The sequence below is a fragment of the Nasonia vitripennis genome, chromosome 4 (assembly GCF_009193385.2).
Source record: "Nasonia vitripennis strain AsymCx chromosome 4, Nvit_psr_1.1, whole genome shotgun sequence".
Taxonomy (NCBI): Eukaryota; Metazoa; Arthropoda; class Insecta; order Hymenoptera; family Pteromalidae; genus Nasonia; species Nasonia vitripennis.
This window is the reverse complement of record NC_045760.1, coordinates 14,365,805-14,381,222: the sequence shown is the minus strand read 5'-3', so window position 1 is coordinate 14,381,222 and position 15,418 is coordinate 14,365,805. Positions and strand designations below refer to the sequence as shown.

The 15,418-nt window shown below is 43.3% G+C and overlaps 2 protein-coding genes across 8 annotated transcripts in view; one reads left to right on the top strand and one right to left on the bottom strand.

Moving 5' to 3' along the window:
* LOC100117304 (sex peptide receptor) overlaps window positions 1–4,616 on the top strand; it is a 26,672-nt gene extending 22,056 nt beyond the window's left edge. For 5 of the 6 annotated variants that reach the window (XM_031928482.2, XM_031928480.1, XM_031928483.1 and 2 more), the window contains 4 exons: window positions 599–1,240; window positions 1,313–1,424; window positions 1,861–2,057; window positions 2,821–4,616. In XM_031928482.2, the coding sequence (XP_031784342.1) occupies window positions 678–1,240; window positions 1,313–1,424; window positions 1,861–2,057; window positions 2,821–3,217 (1,269 nt within the window). In that variant the 5' untranslated portion in view covers window positions 599–677 and the 3' untranslated portion in view covers window positions 3,218–4,616. The remainder of the gene's footprint in view (window positions 1–598; window positions 1,241–1,312; window positions 1,425–1,860; window positions 2,058–2,820) is intronic. The other variant, XM_016987983.2, reaches the window with a different exon arrangement.
* LOC100680236 (Bardet-Biedl syndrome 4 protein) lies at window positions 4,574–15,418 on the bottom strand. Of its 2 annotated transcripts, none has more exons than XM_031928479.2 (10): window positions 14,844–15,418; window positions 14,390–14,565; window positions 14,189–14,301; window positions 11,618–11,712; window positions 11,370–11,532; window positions 9,680–9,833; window positions 9,375–9,497; window positions 7,054–7,225; window positions 6,554–6,747; window positions 4,574–5,723 (listed from the first exon to the last, which is right to left on the bottom strand). In XM_031928479.2, exons 1-10 carry the CDS (start codon window positions 14,932–14,934, stop codon window positions 5,616–5,618), a joined length of 1,389 nt encoding a protein of 462 aa, XP_031784339.1. In that variant the 5' UTR covers window positions 14,935–15,418; the 3' UTR covers window positions 4,574–5,615. The 2 variants fall into 2 exon arrangements, with proteins under 2 accessions (XP_031784339.1, XP_008208516.2); XM_008210294.4 differs by having other exon boundaries at window positions 14,390–14,535.

The following is a 15,418-nucleotide window of genomic DNA, read 5'->3' as shown; positions in this document are numbered from 1 at the left end:
TTTTTATTTAGCTGTTTGATGCCGTCGAACAATGGCTAGCTTTCGATGAATTTTAGTGGCCGAGAAAACAGTGCCACAAAGCACTCTTTTGGTGTTGGAACATGGTTTTGCATTATTACAAGCATGTACAATTACACAAAACAAGTGATCCGAGCGCGTGTCCCAAATTGTGTTTGTTTTCGCCGTTTTCGAATTCAAAAATGTAGGTAGTTTTATTTCACTCACGGATTCATTCACGGATTCTCGGGTACAGAGAACTCGATAATTCTATCCATCAACGTCAGAGATAAGTCGGTTGCTCGGTTGCGAAACTCCCACTCTTATAAATGTTTTATTGTATAAATAGGTTATTGACTTTATTCGAGGAAAGTTCGCACGCCAACCAATGAAGATATCGGCGAGTTACTATAGATCATCGGAATAAAGTTTCGCCTTATCGCGCGAAATAGGAAGTTTCTCCTCGAGTTTTACTAGTTAGGGTAGGGCGTACAATCAAGCTGATGAGTTTACAAGATTGAAAAATAACTTGCCCTCCCGCGCGCGCCCAGCCGTAATATGATCATAAAACAATCAGCGAGTTAAAATTTCGCCCTTACAGATGGCCCGGGACGTGCGCTAATTCGCCGGGCGCCGATGGTACACGCGTAGCGCAGCGGCGCGAGACGCGTGCGTTCAAGATGAACGAGGCCGCTCTGCAGCTGGGCCAGCATCAGCAGCCCTTGGCGCACCAGCTGTCGAACTACACGGAGCTGCTGCGCCGACTGAACATCACCGAGGAGGACCTCGACTACGTGAACAACTTCGGCTCGAGCGCCGGCATCGGCGGCACCGGCGGCACCGGCGGCACCGGCGGCGGCTGCTCCTGCGGGCCCTGCCACTGCGGCAGCCTCGTGCGCCGCTTCGCCGCCTCGTACCGCGCCTACCACGGCTACGTGGCGCTCCTCGTCTGCGGCTTCGGCACCCTGGCCAACCTGCTGAACGTCGCGGTGCTGACGCGCAAGGAGCTGCGCCGCGCCCCCATCAACCGGATCCTCACGGGCCTCGCCGCCGCCGACGTCCTGGTCATGCTCGAGTACGTGCCCTTCGCCATCTACGAGTACATCGTCCTGCCCGAGCGCAGGCACTTTCCCTACGGCTGGGCCGTCTTCGTCCTCTTCCACATGCACTTCAGCCAGCTGCTGCACACCATCAGCATCGCCCTCACCCTCAGCCTCGCCGTCTGGCGATACATCGCCGTCAGGTATGAGAGGAACGATCGTGAACATAAATCGAGTTATCGCATGTAAGCCCGAACTCACGTGCCCGCGCACAGGTTCCCCCAGTGCAGCCGCAGCTGGTGCACGCCCGCGAGGTGCAGGCTCGCGCTGCTCTGCAGCCTGCTGGCAGCCGGACTCGCCTGCGCGCCCAGCTACTTCGTTTTCGGGGTGAGTACATATATCAATTGCGGAAGCGACTTTTTTCTCTCTTTCGACGCACTTTTCCAACCAAAGCGTTTTCAATCCATAATTATAGGTAATATACAACTGGAATTTTGAAAATGGTTTGCTTTACCAAGCGCTATTTATTTACTCTTGCAATTTTGCACGTGCTTCCGAAAGATCCAATCGATCCAACCCGTTTTCAATGTCGACCTTTTTTCGTGCGACAAATTCGCTCATCAGAAGTAAACTTGTTATTTCATTATGCATCGATCCTATAGAGGGATCGTTTAATAATGCTTGATATATAATAAACTGGAATTCAACAATACCGTGCATACTTCAATGTTCTCTCCTGCGAAATCCGGCGAAATTCTATGGAGAATCGCGAAAAATTTGAATTTATTAATCTCGACGAATAATGCCTTTATCAATCTTATAGATACGGGAACAGAAGCTGATGGAAGAAAACGGCCCTGTGGTGCTGTATCACGTTGACGCAAGTAGAGGCCCGTCGAGCGATGACGATCGGGGCCTTCTATACAGGCTAAACTTTTGGTTGTTGGGTGTACTCGTCAAACTGTTGCCCTGCTTTGTTCTTACGGTCATCAGCTGTCGTCTCATACAGGCCCTGTACAAGTGAGTATGGGATGCAAAATCAATCGCACGGATATATGTGTAAACGACGAGAAATCAACACACACTATACTATATAAGTGCATTAATATAGACAGCTTGTGATATTGTTCGCAGAATTTATATCGACACACGAGTTATTAGTGTACTGATTTCTTTGTATAATCCCACATTGTTGCGTAATGTACAATCGTTTAATTAATAGTATAATAAGTGGGCTTTTTTCTTAGCCCTTAGTGCAGCCCATAGTTTTTGCTTAACACCTTAGCTATATAAAAGTGCCAAATATCGAATCTGGTATACTTTTAGCCGGCAAAAGGTGTTGCAAAAAATATAGGATATCGCCGGCAGGAGATAAAATGGCGAGCCCGTAGCAATAAGTGTTTGCTTCCATCGCCTTCGGCTTGGATTGCAATTTACACTTGCTACTGGGCGTTTTTTAATTCTCAATGCACTTTGCTCATATAGACAACTGAGAAACGTCATGCCTGAAAGACTATACTGCTAATCTAAACATTTTCAATCAATTGAAGCAATAATGTCTAATGCACATTCTACAAGAGAATCGTAAAGGTTGTGTCCGATATAGCCGCGAGGAGAGCTGGTTATATACAGTCGCCACGCGCATAGCACGAATAATATAGCAGTGTTTATACACACTCGTAGGGACGCCCGCCTAGTTGGCGAAGTAACTTCGAACGCCAACGCGCGGAGAGAGTCAGCGTTTTCGGGAGGAATAACTAACGAGTGCAATTTTAATCCCAAGTAGAGCCAAGACCCGGAGGCGACTTTTGCGGCCGTTGGACGGTCAGCTAACGGACACGCCGGCGACGGGCGGCAGATCGGAGCGTCGGGCCGACCGCACCACGCGGATGCTCGTCGCGGTGCTGCTGCTCTTCCTCATAACCGAGATCCCCCAGGGCGTCCTGGGCCTCCTCTCGGCGCTGCTCGGCGACTGCTTCTTCCGCAGCTGCTACCACAGCCTCGGCGAGATCATGGACATCCTCGCGCTCTTCAACGGCGCCGTCAACTTCATCCTCTACTGCTCGATGTCGCGGCAGTTCCGCACGACCTTCGGTCGGCTCTTCAAGCCCAGCATCGTCGTCGGCAAGTGGCAGCCGGCCTGCACCCATCAGACCGACATCCAGAGCACCTACGTCTGACCACGATTCTCCCCGATGATTGTCGCGCGAATCTGCGGATGGGCTGCGGTATACCCTTTTTCTCATCCTCCACCATAGCGGCCCGATGAGAAGCAGAATGTACAGAGACGCCGTCTCGGATACGATTATTTCACCCGCGTAGCGCAGGTGTTTGAGGCCGAGAAACAATTTTCTCCCTCTGCCCCCACCCCCACTAACACACGGGCTGGCGCGCGCTCACACACACACCGCAATGGCGTCGTCGACTACTCTTTGTCGTTTGGTCTGGCTGCGAAAATTCCTCCGAGATTAAAGTTCTCGCCAACGTCGATATCGACAATCCTCCCTACCTCCCTCTCCTGGACATTCGTCCCGTGTATAGTATATCCCTCGTCCCTGCAGCAGGCAAGCTAGACAGACAAGCGACTGCAGCTCTGTATACCTATCCGTATGTACGGCAGTTCCTGGCAAAAGTATATAGGATGAGCATATTTGGACTGCACTCGTGGATCTCGGGAGCCACTTGTTCCACTGCGTACAAGGACTTTTCCTCGCTCGATGTCCCTCCACAAGATTTCCATTTACTCTCATGTGCGTGGAAGGTCGCGCGCTTCGTTACACCTATAACGGCTCTCGTGCGCACAGTGTCAAATCGGCGCGTATAAATATTATAATATACGAAGCCGAGACATTTTTCGCGATCCTTACAGAAAATGCGTAGAGCTCGTGCATTACTGCAGTGCAACGTGATCTAGCGACGGAATCACGGAAAAGGCATAGCGCGGAGCTTGTTTTTCACAATTATTCTTATCTGCTTATCGCGATTCTCGTGTTTCCGAAACGTTCCTGAAGCTTTTGTGATACACAGAACCCGAGGAGAGAGATCTCTTTCTCTGTACAAAGATTTATTACGTGGGAGGACAACTGAATCCCGCGACTATAGATTGATCGAGTTCTTCGTTTGTTTGTTTATTAGTTTTTCACTCTGTAAATAAAGCTTTTTAATTAGAAGTCGTCGGGGAACGTTGCGTAACGATAGTGATTACATAAAAGTTTTTAATTTCACTCAAAACCAGACGTAAGATCATCCGAGTATCGACAACGAAAGATAGCATCCTTGTCGTGTTGTATGTTAGTTTAATGTTCGATAATGATCGTTACACAATGATTGATTTGTAAAAAAATTCGAGCATCGCGACAGAGCACCCTCGTGTATCGTCGGTACGTAGATAAACGGAAACGTATATAAAGGTTGAGAAAAGAAAAATGTTACCTCCATTAACTTTCAGGAGATTTGCAGCCTCTGAGCCCGGCTTATTGTCTCCGAATATCTGAATGTCTCAACCAGCTTACACAATAACTATGTAAATCTCAAAATATTGTTGTAAAATAAAGGCGAACATTGCTTTATGCCCACACACTTATTCGAGTATATTTTCTTTCCAATTCCCCGTGCACACACAACCTGATAATTATGATTTTAGTCCCATTCATCATTTTTTCCCTCCGGCTACGTATACAACATATGATATAGCAGTGTCGTTGTACGCGCGTCGAACTATAACTGTAATGCCAAGTAGACCGATAAATTAGGATCTCCATTACCCGAATGTTGTGTAATGCTACGCGTTATAGAGATCGAAATTGCTCGAGGGTAATAGCTCAATTTTCGCGGATCGGATCCGCCTGTCAACATCACGATCCGTGAAAATAAAAAATTATACGTAATAATAACTCGGGCTTATCAAAAGATATTCTCACAGTTTGCAAAAGTTTTTTCTCCATTTATGAACAACTTTCTTAATATACTGCACACGCATTGAGGCGCAAACATTCAGCATAAACTATTCGATGGAAAACAAACGCAAAATTTATTTACTTATAAAACAAAGCCGTTATTGAACGAATGATCGCGCGCGTTTCAAAACTTTAATCAAGCTAGTCGCGCGCGATAGTTTACTATATTTATCGAATCAACATTGAGCGAGTTTGTACGCGGATAGAGAGGGAGAGAGAGGAAAGCATGTGCAGGAGATTACCGTGAGCGTGATTAAACGAAATAAACTTGCTTTGCGTGCCGAGGAAGAATCAGTTGCGCCAACTTCATTAATTATGCGTCCGCGCGCGAGGAATGAAATGCCTTCTCGAGAGAGAGAGAGAGAGAGAGAGAGAGAGAGAGAGAGAGAGAGAGAGAGAGAGAGAGAGAGAGAGAGTTTAATTATCGTTAAAGTAGACACGATTCCAGAGATTAAGTCGCGCGAGCGATCGATTTTGACACAGAGTCTCGCGACAGAAAGAAAGGGGGGAGAACGACGCTGCCGGAGGGAGTGAATTGCACGAAAAGAAAAACAGACAAGCTATATATATATAGCGCCGGTGCGCAGCAACATTTATAAAGTCCCTTGTTTGCCTTGGCCTCTCAGACCTCGTCCTCGGTCAACGTCCGTTCCTCCTCCGCAAACAGCGGGCTGAAGGATTTATCGTCCGTTTGCAGTTTTGCCGCCAGCTGCTTGGCCATCTTTGTTATCTGCAAGTAGCAAGAGTCGATCACTGGTCAGCCTCGCTCTTTACAAGCTGCAAAGTTCCTCATTAGCTTATAGAGCTTAATCGGTTAATTAAACTGTACGGTGTGTTGAAAAAAGAACGAGAGCGACTTTCGAAAACAAATTTAACTCCTTCATCTCGAGGGGGGGGGGGAGTTATATCGGAGTTTAACGCTGCAGCTTTTGGCGCGATGCATATTATACATAGCTTAAAGTTGAGGTATATACGTGTCCATATAAGGCTGAGTCTTCATCGGGCGCGGCGGATTTGAGAGAAAAATCGATGCAGCTATCTCATGTAAAAGCGAATCCATTATTAGCCCTTTCGGCAACGTTTTAACCGATCGCGCGTCTAACACAGCAAAAGCAGCAAACTCGCCTCGAATAATGTAACAATAACAATGAAGTGTTTCGTAAAAAGCAAAGTTACGAAGCCCGCGTCGGACGATGAATAACGACGGCGGAGGAAAAAGTTTGCGAGCTGCGCGCTGGAGTCGCATGACCGGCCATTGTACAGATAAGACGCCGGACGACTCCGCGGGGCTATACGCGCACACGTACATACGTGGCAATTTCGCGAGCACTGCACTCTTCGCGCGTACTTTCTCAATAATTCAGCGTCTCGCAGACTAATAGCAGCGACGAGGCGGAGCAAGGGTCAGCGGAGCAGCTGCAAAGAGATGAAGGAGGAAAAAGAAAATCACTGCCGAGAGTATAGTCGAATAACATCCGCAGCAGCTGCGTGAGCGGAATTTCCGCATTACGCGCGCATCATCGGCATTTAGAGGCCACTTATATCTATAATAATACTGACCTGACTCTCGACATCGATGAGCCCGGCCACGTCGCTGAGAACGCCGAGCATCTCCCGCGCGCGCTCCTCCTTCCTCCCGGCGTCCAACACAACCGCATAATTAATGAGCACTTGGGGGTCCTGGGGAGCGAGCGAGTGCGCCTTTTCCAAGGCTCTTTCCGCGCCCTCGAGGTCCTCCAGTCGCTTCAGCGCCACTATAGATCCCAGACAACCCTCGATCGAATTACAATCGACTTGCAATCGCTGCCCGAGCGCGCACTCTCTCTCTCTCTCTCTCTCTCTCTCTCTCTCTCTCTCTCTCTCTCTCTCTCTCTCTCCCTCTCTTCTCGGCGCATCAATTTTCCTCTCGAACCTCCCCTCTGCGGCTCGTCCTTTTCCAGCTCGAGATGCGCCAGATGAGATTTTAATAAGGAGACAGAGACAGAGAGAGAGAGAGAGAGAGAGAGAGAGAGTAGCTGGCTCTTAGCAGAATGACGAATAAACGAGTATAATATACTCACGTCCGAGAAGCAGGTAAGGCATGGCGCTGTTGGGACCGGCCGCTACGGCCGCGCACAGGTAAATTGCCGCTGAAGCTGGTTGACCAGTCGCCAGGTACACGATGCCCAGGTTGCAGGCGGCTGGGAGCGCCAAAGGGTTTAGGTAGTGAGCTCGCTTCAGACACGTGATCGCCTGGAAAACAAACGCGCAGCTTGTTAGCCCTTGCATATGCAGACACGTGCATGCATGACGTTGCACTATGCAGCCTCCGGCCCAAAATTGTCTCAGACTATATATACTCCCGAGCTCGAATTTACTGCTCTCCATGTACACGCCCGCGAGTCACGACTTACCAGTTTTAATCGTATAAATGCGTGTACTTGGAAAACTTATTGCCGCTTCTGGTAAACTAGAGCTTAGTCCGCGTTATAATTCCACAACGAGTTATTGCTATTTACGTCGAAGCTGCGGCAAAAAAAAGTTCCTATTTCGCTGGAATCAGAGCAGAGAACGACCTTCTTTTTTCACAAGTTGCTGCGCGTTAATAAACGCATATCGGGCGCTTTCAGTCTAAGGCTGTCCGATTGCATTTTATCTCGTGGTTTATACTATGTACAGGAATCACATTCTTATACCGTGTACGATATACGATACCGGAAAATTGGCTTTATTAAGCGCTGAGAGGGGAAAAAACCATCAGAAGTTTGCATGCTCGCCTGGCATGTTTTTCGGAAGCTTGTGTCTATACGACGAATCAACATTTAATACGATTCACATTTGAATATCAGCATACCGGAATAACCCTCGGATATACCGCATTTCTTTATAGTGAATATTCACGAGAAGGCTGTCGCGCGGCGCTGCGTTTTTCCCGGCAAGGTCACTGGCGGAACTTGCGATCTCGCGCACATTAATCACTCTCGCCGATCCGTAATCTGCGTGAAAAATTCATCAAAATCCGCCGGCTCTGGCATGATTTGTAAGAGAAACTCGCTTATTACAATATGCTCTATGATGATTATAAACGGTCATTCAGAGAAGGGAAGAATCGTCGTGTATAGCGGCGCCGAAAACGATCCATCCCCTTTAAGTCCCCGATGTACGTAAAACGCGCGCGTGCGCGCGCGCACACACACACACAGAGCAAAAGTTATATTCTCCGCTGTATATACTTTTATTCCATTTTCTTGCTTCTGGAGAGCGATGGACATAACATATTTTTCCCAAGTTTGGAAAATAAAAATGATGCGAGACACGGCGCGGCGGTGTTTGGAAATTTCCTATATATATATAAAGCGAGAGAGCGACGAGAAAAATACACGCGGTTCGCGGTCTTGTTATAAATATTGGCATTCCTCGCTGCGCGTCTTCATACACCTATATTTTGCGAAGATTTTGGGTAGAAAATTGATAATTCGGTATACGCGCTTATATTCGAATATGTCAAGATTCGGAGGAGCACACAGAGTAGAGTAGAGCGAAGAGCGCACGACTGCGGGAGAAGCAGAGAGAAAGGGAGAGGGGGATCGTCGCAACAATTTCCATAAATCTGAATAAATCATCTCGGAGAATGGTTACATTTTCGAAGGATAAAATCGTTCCTGACAGTTTTCTCAACGTGTACAAAGACGCGCGCGACATCATGCAGCAGCTCTCTGTCTCTGCTCGAACTTTACTGCGCGGAATATAGACCGTTGCGTAATAAGTCAAAACTATATATCGTTCCTCAAGCTCCACGGAGCGTTAACTAGGAACTTGAAGTCGTCCTTTTATTCTTGTAAAGCCAGCGACGAGACGAAAGCACGATGACGCAGTTCACATTTAATTCAAAATCGTTATTCTAATTGTTCGCTCATCGCGTTTGTGTCACTTCAATTATTTTTAAAGAAAAGAGAAAACTTACGTACAGAGCGTGAATTTCAACGACGATTTAGCATCCGAGTCGTTTTTGTTCGATTATTTATTTATGCGCGGCAGCCGCGCGAGAGCGGGCTATATGCGAGCGTTATGTATAATGGCGCACGTCGCCTTTAATTGGAGGCGCTCGCCCCTTTCTAATATAAACATAGCTCAGAATGTCGTACTCCCCTAATCACAAGTTCGGCGCCCCCTTTCCTACTGCCCTCCCGCGCGTGCCCCTCTCACATTTTATTATGTCATCCGCGCGTGTGTAGTTATATTCCCTTATATTATCTCTTCTTTTCATAAGCCTATATTTCCGAGAGTTCAGTGCACTGGCAGGCGATAAGCGGTGTAATATAACGGCATACTATACATGAAAATAATGTGTGTATAATAATAGTAATTTATATTATATATTGTATACGAGGCGCGGACTTACGGAAACGTATTTCTGCTTTCCGTAGAGGCACATGCCGACGTTGTTCCAGAGGGCCCAGGATTCCGACATTGACTGAGCGGCGATTTTGTACTTGGAGAAGGCGACGTCGAATTCTCCGTGAGACTAATGAACAGAGTAAAAGCACATACATACAGCGCAAAAGCTCTTATATCTACATGGACACAGTGTACTGTGTGCGGTTTACTTGCCGCGGTGTGTAACATTTTACATAGCGGTACAAGTTCGCACGAGAAGTTTTCCAGACGGTAATTGTTCTTTTTTGCCGGAAAGATGTACATGTTTACCTGCATCACGTAGGCCATCGGTAAAGTGGCTTTGGCGTAATTGGCTGACTGAGCCAAGGCCGTGCCAAACTGCTGAAAAGCTCGCTTTGTATCGCCTAATCCGAGATACATCAGACCCAGCTCCGTTGCTATTTCCTCACTTTCGGGCACAGCGCTGAAACAACAGTATATATAGTCAAAGCTGTAGTATATGCTACTGGCTAGGTATAATCCACAAAGAAAAAAGAAACATAACCAAGACTATTCAAAAATAAGCCAAGTCAACGAATTCTAAAAATTACAGCCACGTCAAATTATATACATTCGCGTAGATTCGAATGCATAACATTCTTCAACATTGCAACATATAGATAGAGCATACAAATACCAGACGATCCATGACGTGGAGATAAGCTATAGTTGTTATCTTGTGTTACGGATAGGATCTTATAAATGTATAAAAGTTGCCTGTTTTACCGAGTCGATCGCGAAGAGAGCGAGATGAAAGGAATGATGTAATATAAGCAATGCGCTCGGCTTTCTTCGCCCTTCCTCGGCCGTCATCGATGACGTTTTCGGCGGCGAGTAATAAGCGTAGCGACAGTTACCGGAGGCGACTCGCGAGAGAAGGAGGTCAAGCGTCGACCATTCTAATTAGTCTTATTAATAAAGTATGGTTTAGAACATTAATAGTTTTCAATGATTATTGTTGAATCCTATCTTCGGCTTGTCCCTAACACATCTTGCATACCTTACAATCGACGCGTTATTTATGAATGATTATTTTTTATGTAAAAAAATGAATAAAACTTTCAAATAAAAAAAAATTAATTCTTTTTTTCCCAGAGATTGATTTTCGAGCACAAAGTAATGGGGATTGAAAAATTTCTAATATAATACGAAATCAGTTTTACCGAACATGACTTGATTGAATTTTCCGAGATCTATTTTGTGAATATTTCATTTCCAATAAGACGGCTGGTAAATTCTGTGAATCACAAGAATTTATTCATTATTCAAATATTGATTTTGATGCCCCGTAGTTGATTCGCAGCATAATTATAAGCGGTGAGTATTTTCTGTTTTTCCATAGCGTCAAATATATAAGGCCGATTTTATTTATTGTATTGATTATAGCGTTATTGTGGAATTTTCCACTTTGCTTAAAAAACAAGATTAAGGGACCGTAATAGTCAGTTCAAATCGAGATTTCGCGCCACAAAGTAGCAGATGACAAAAGAAACTAATTTGCTCATAATAAAACCAAGTGCCATCCGTAATGTAATTATCCATCATTTTATTAATTTTGAATTTTATATTCTGTGAAATATTGATATATAAACTTCCAAATTCGTAAAATGATGCATAATTAAATTACAGATGGCAACTATGTCGTGGTTTATCATAATTTTGTTTTAATTAGTATCTTTTGCCCGTTTTGTTTTTCGTTGCGCAAAATCTGAATTTAAATTGACGATGATCCCTTATATAACCACACTGGGGAATAATTGTGCATTATCCACAGTGGACCCGCATCTAATTCCTTTTAATTTAATAAGTTTAATTATACTGATTCATATTGCCTTCAAAACGATAATCTATGCAATAACAATAACGTTCTAGTCTTCTTTCAACATTTAGAAGCTCGTATTGACAATGCTGAAAATCCATTTATGAAGCGAAAAAGTATAACGCGGAATGCACTGCTTACTATAATGCTTCCGTGTAAACGGATACGGCGTCAATAATTCGATCCTCCATGACGTAGAGTTTGACAAGCGCGAAGTATGGGCTCTCGTTTTTCGTCAACTCTGTTGCCGTTAGCAGATGGTTCTTTGCATTTTCCAGCTGGTTCGCTCTCATATAACACTCGCCTGCAAAGGAAAAACAAACACCAGGAGTTGGAAAAAATTATCAAATTTACGGAAATTAATTTGAATCTAATTGCGTGTATACTACCTAAGTTGTAATGAATTTCCCAGTCGGGTGAATCAACCATCTTTTCGGCCTCGAGAAATACTTCAATGGCTCTTTTGTGGTCGCCCAAAAGGAACCTGTTACTCGCGCAGAAAATATATAGGTATAGTACGTACTTATATCGCTACACAGTTTTATATCAGTAAAATAGCAGTAATTGTTTATAGCACAGTGTGGCTAAAATCCGCTGATAAGTCACGCCTATCTGTGACTAAAGTAGTCCTTTTTTGCACCGTGTTCATCACACTCGCTACGCTCGTGCGCTAACCTCACGGTGCAAATAAGGATTACTTTAGTCACGAGTAGGCGAGACTTGCGGATTTTAGCAGTCTGTGCTATAAAATTCTATACGATACTCTTGACTGGGGGTGCGTCCACAATTGAGCGTATACGTTAGGGTTTACAAGGGGTTTAGGGTGCGTCCACAATTGAACGTATACGTTAGGGTTTACAAGGGGTTTACGTAGAACATAACGTTTTGGGCAGTACTGCCAATCCACTGTAGCAGACTGCAGTTGAAACGAAAACGAACACACCTGCTCAAAATTTAACCTGTAAAAATGTTTAAATTTAAATCGTATGGTAATAAATTGTAAAATTCCTTTTTCAAATAAAATTATAAAATGTTGTAAGAAAATGTATTATAATAAATTATTTTCTGATTAAAAAAAAGGTCTACCACTGTCTCAAAAAAGGAAAGGAGAATAAATAACGCACATTTCCAAATGAAAATTTTATTATAATAATTAGTTAAATAGCATAGGCAATGATTGTATGATTATGTTCTTCATTGTATAAATAACTTGAAATTTTGCTCATGCTAAAATTTTCTCCAGCATATAGTTTATAATTAATTGAACATAGTTTTGACATTAAATTTGGTTTACAATATATTGCTTCAATCTTCAGAAAAGCCATTTTGAATTGATGTCTTGCAAATAAGTATCGATGGGCAGTTTTGTTTAATTGTTCTCTATGACTCTTTACTATTCGATATTCTTGATGATAAAAACTTGGGCTAAGTTGTATAAAACATGCTTTAATCTAAACATAATCATACAATCATTGCCTATGCTACTTAACTAATTATAATAATAAAATTTTCATTTGGAAATGTGCGTTATTTATTTTCCTTTCCTTTTTTGAGACAGTGGTAGACCTTTTTTTTAATCAGAAACTAATTTATTATAATACATTCTCTTACAACATTTTATAATTATATTTGAAAAAAGAATTTTACAATTTATTACCATACAATTTAAATTTAAACATTTTTACAGGTTAAATTTTGAGCAGGTGTGTTCCTTCGTTACAACTGCAGTCTGCTACAGTGGATTGGCAGTACTGCCATAACGTTATGTTCTACGTAAACCCCTTGTAAACCCTAACGTATACGTTCAATTGTGGACGCACCCATACCCGTGTCGCGTGCCGCGTGCCGTCAGTTCACTCGTTTCGGTATTCTGGAATATTTTTTGGCATCGTTGCAATTTCGCTTCTGCTTTTCTGCTCCTATCGGCAATCGAACTTGCTTTGATGATTGTAACCTATAGGTTAGAATTAGAACAACAAAACTGTTACGGAGTTTTTCTAAAATCTTTTGATTCAAAATGTCTACGTGGGAAAAAAAATCAGCAGATGAAGAATTGAACAAGTTTATAATCAAAGAAATAAAAAAGTGCCCACAGATATATGGGAAATTCAGTAATTCTAAAGCAATAAAAACATTAGAAGTGCCCAATATGAGTCCATTTCGGAAGCCGTTAATGAACATTTTCAATCCAGTTTATCAGGTAATTATAGTACTTCAGAATAATCAATTATTTTATAAAGTTTAGTCAATCATATTTTGTGAATGGATTTTCAGCTATAAAAATTAAACATAAGTGGACACAGCTTGGGAAAAGCTTTAACAATTTTCAAAGAAAAGTTCTTAACTAACCTATAGGTTACAATCATCAAAGCAAGTTCGATTGCCGATATAGAGCAGAAGCGAAATTGCGACGTTGCCAAAATATTCCAGAATACCGAAACGAGTGAACTGACGGCACGCGGTACGCGACAGCGACACGCGACACGGGTATACCGTGAATATGCTTGTCTAATATTTTCTCTCAAATGTGGTTTAGTCCACCACCTTCGGAAAACTGTTGCTTTTCTTCGTCTAATTATTAAAGACATACAATAAAGTAGATACCAGCCTACTTCAAAATAAAAAAGAAGATCCGGACGCATTGCTTACACTTTTTGATCAAAAGACAGTATTTTTTTATTTAACTCATAAAGCTCAACTATTTGCTTACTGCCCAGCAAAAAATTTAACAAGAGGTTATATTTTCCAAACTGCAATAGCGAAAATAGCAATTTACAGAGACACTCGGTGCGCGCAGAGCGCCAAGCGCGAGTCAAGAGCGCCAATGTAGACACAGCCGTTCAGTTTTACACGGCGCTTAGCGCACTCGCTACGCTCGGAAGCTAACTGCGCCGTGTAAAAAAGAACCATTTAAGTCACACGTATCGTAATGTATGTACTATTATCATATGTATACGTACAGAGATTTGGCGATCTGCTTGGCGTTGTTAACATTGGTGGGATTGACGTTGTAGCACTTCTGGAAGCAGTCCAAGGAGTCCTGAACTCTGCCTTCCTTCCTCAGAATCAAGCCCTATAATGCAAGAATTAATTTTCAGAATTCTGCGCACATCAACGATACATATGTGTGTATATAATATGCAATTGTATACAACTGCAACCTTCAAATAGTTGGGATATTCCGTGCGCTCCGCGTGTTCCTTTAGCTCCTTTTCGATGAGGGCTTTGCATATCCGATACTCATGCCTGGTGTAATGCCGGTGCAGAAGCCAGTTTTTAGATTCAACGGCTGGTATTTCGGAGGGAGCTGTAAACACAGCGTAGCCGCTATAGGTACCTATATTGGAATGCTCCGCAGGTTGTAAAAAGCTGTATTTTACCGGCAACGATCGTTAAATGTTTTTGTTGCGAAATATATAAGTATATACATTTAATCCATTGTTCATTTTACGAGGGACTCTAAAAGATTAAAGTGTGCTTATATAAGTATAATATACATGAATCCGCAGCATAAATAAATAAAAAAAAAATCCCCTGCATATTATTAGGTATTATCTAGATTGTAAGGAAAAGACCTATGATCTTGTCATTCAATAAGTAGTGCCGCATGTGTACCTTTTCTGGGCCTGTTGGTGAGAAAGCGCTGCACCGTTGTAGTCGTCTCTTGTTGATGTACTCTACCGTTGCTCAAAGCGTTATTTTCCATGCTTAAGCAACGCTGCACACTTTTTTAATACCTGTATAAATATACCGAATCTCGATAGCACTGCACTGTTTGACACCGTGTTCTCTTCGATTGTCATCGCCTTCCGTTGCCATGACAATTAAGTATAATGATGTTTGCCTTCGCGAATCTACGTACTATTGCTTATTCTATTAATTGAAGTGCTGCCGTTGGCCATCGAGATCGAAAGATCTCTTTTATTTTAGAGACTGGATAGAGGCAAAAAACTTGATCGTGAAGAAAAATTCGTTACTCCTTTTCTACTACCTACTTATTATTATGACGGTTCGCTAAATTTTCAGACGATCGTAAGTTTGGTATACATGCCGACCTCTGTCGGAAAGTCACGGGACTGTTGAACGTCAGAAAGTCCAGAATTCAAATGATGTATATAATATGTGTAATGATGTGATATAATCACAAATCGTGTAATCAAATAATCATAATTAAACCCTGCAATCTTCAG

Excerpts from the sequence above, each read along its gene's own strand:
- LOC100680236 (XM_031928479.2), bottom strand. The coding sequence starts at position 14,934 with ATGGAAAATAACGCTTTGAGCAACGGTAGAGTACATCAACAAGAGACG. Across the intron at positions 14,566-14,843 it reads CACCAACAGGCCCAGAAAAG|GTACCTATAGCGGCTACGCT; the intron begins GTACACATGCGG and ends ATTCCAATATAG. Across the intron at positions 7,226-9,374 it reads GAAAGCAGAAATACGTTTCC|GCGATCACGTGTCTGAAGCG; the intron begins GTAAGTCCGCGC and ends TTTGTTTTCCAG.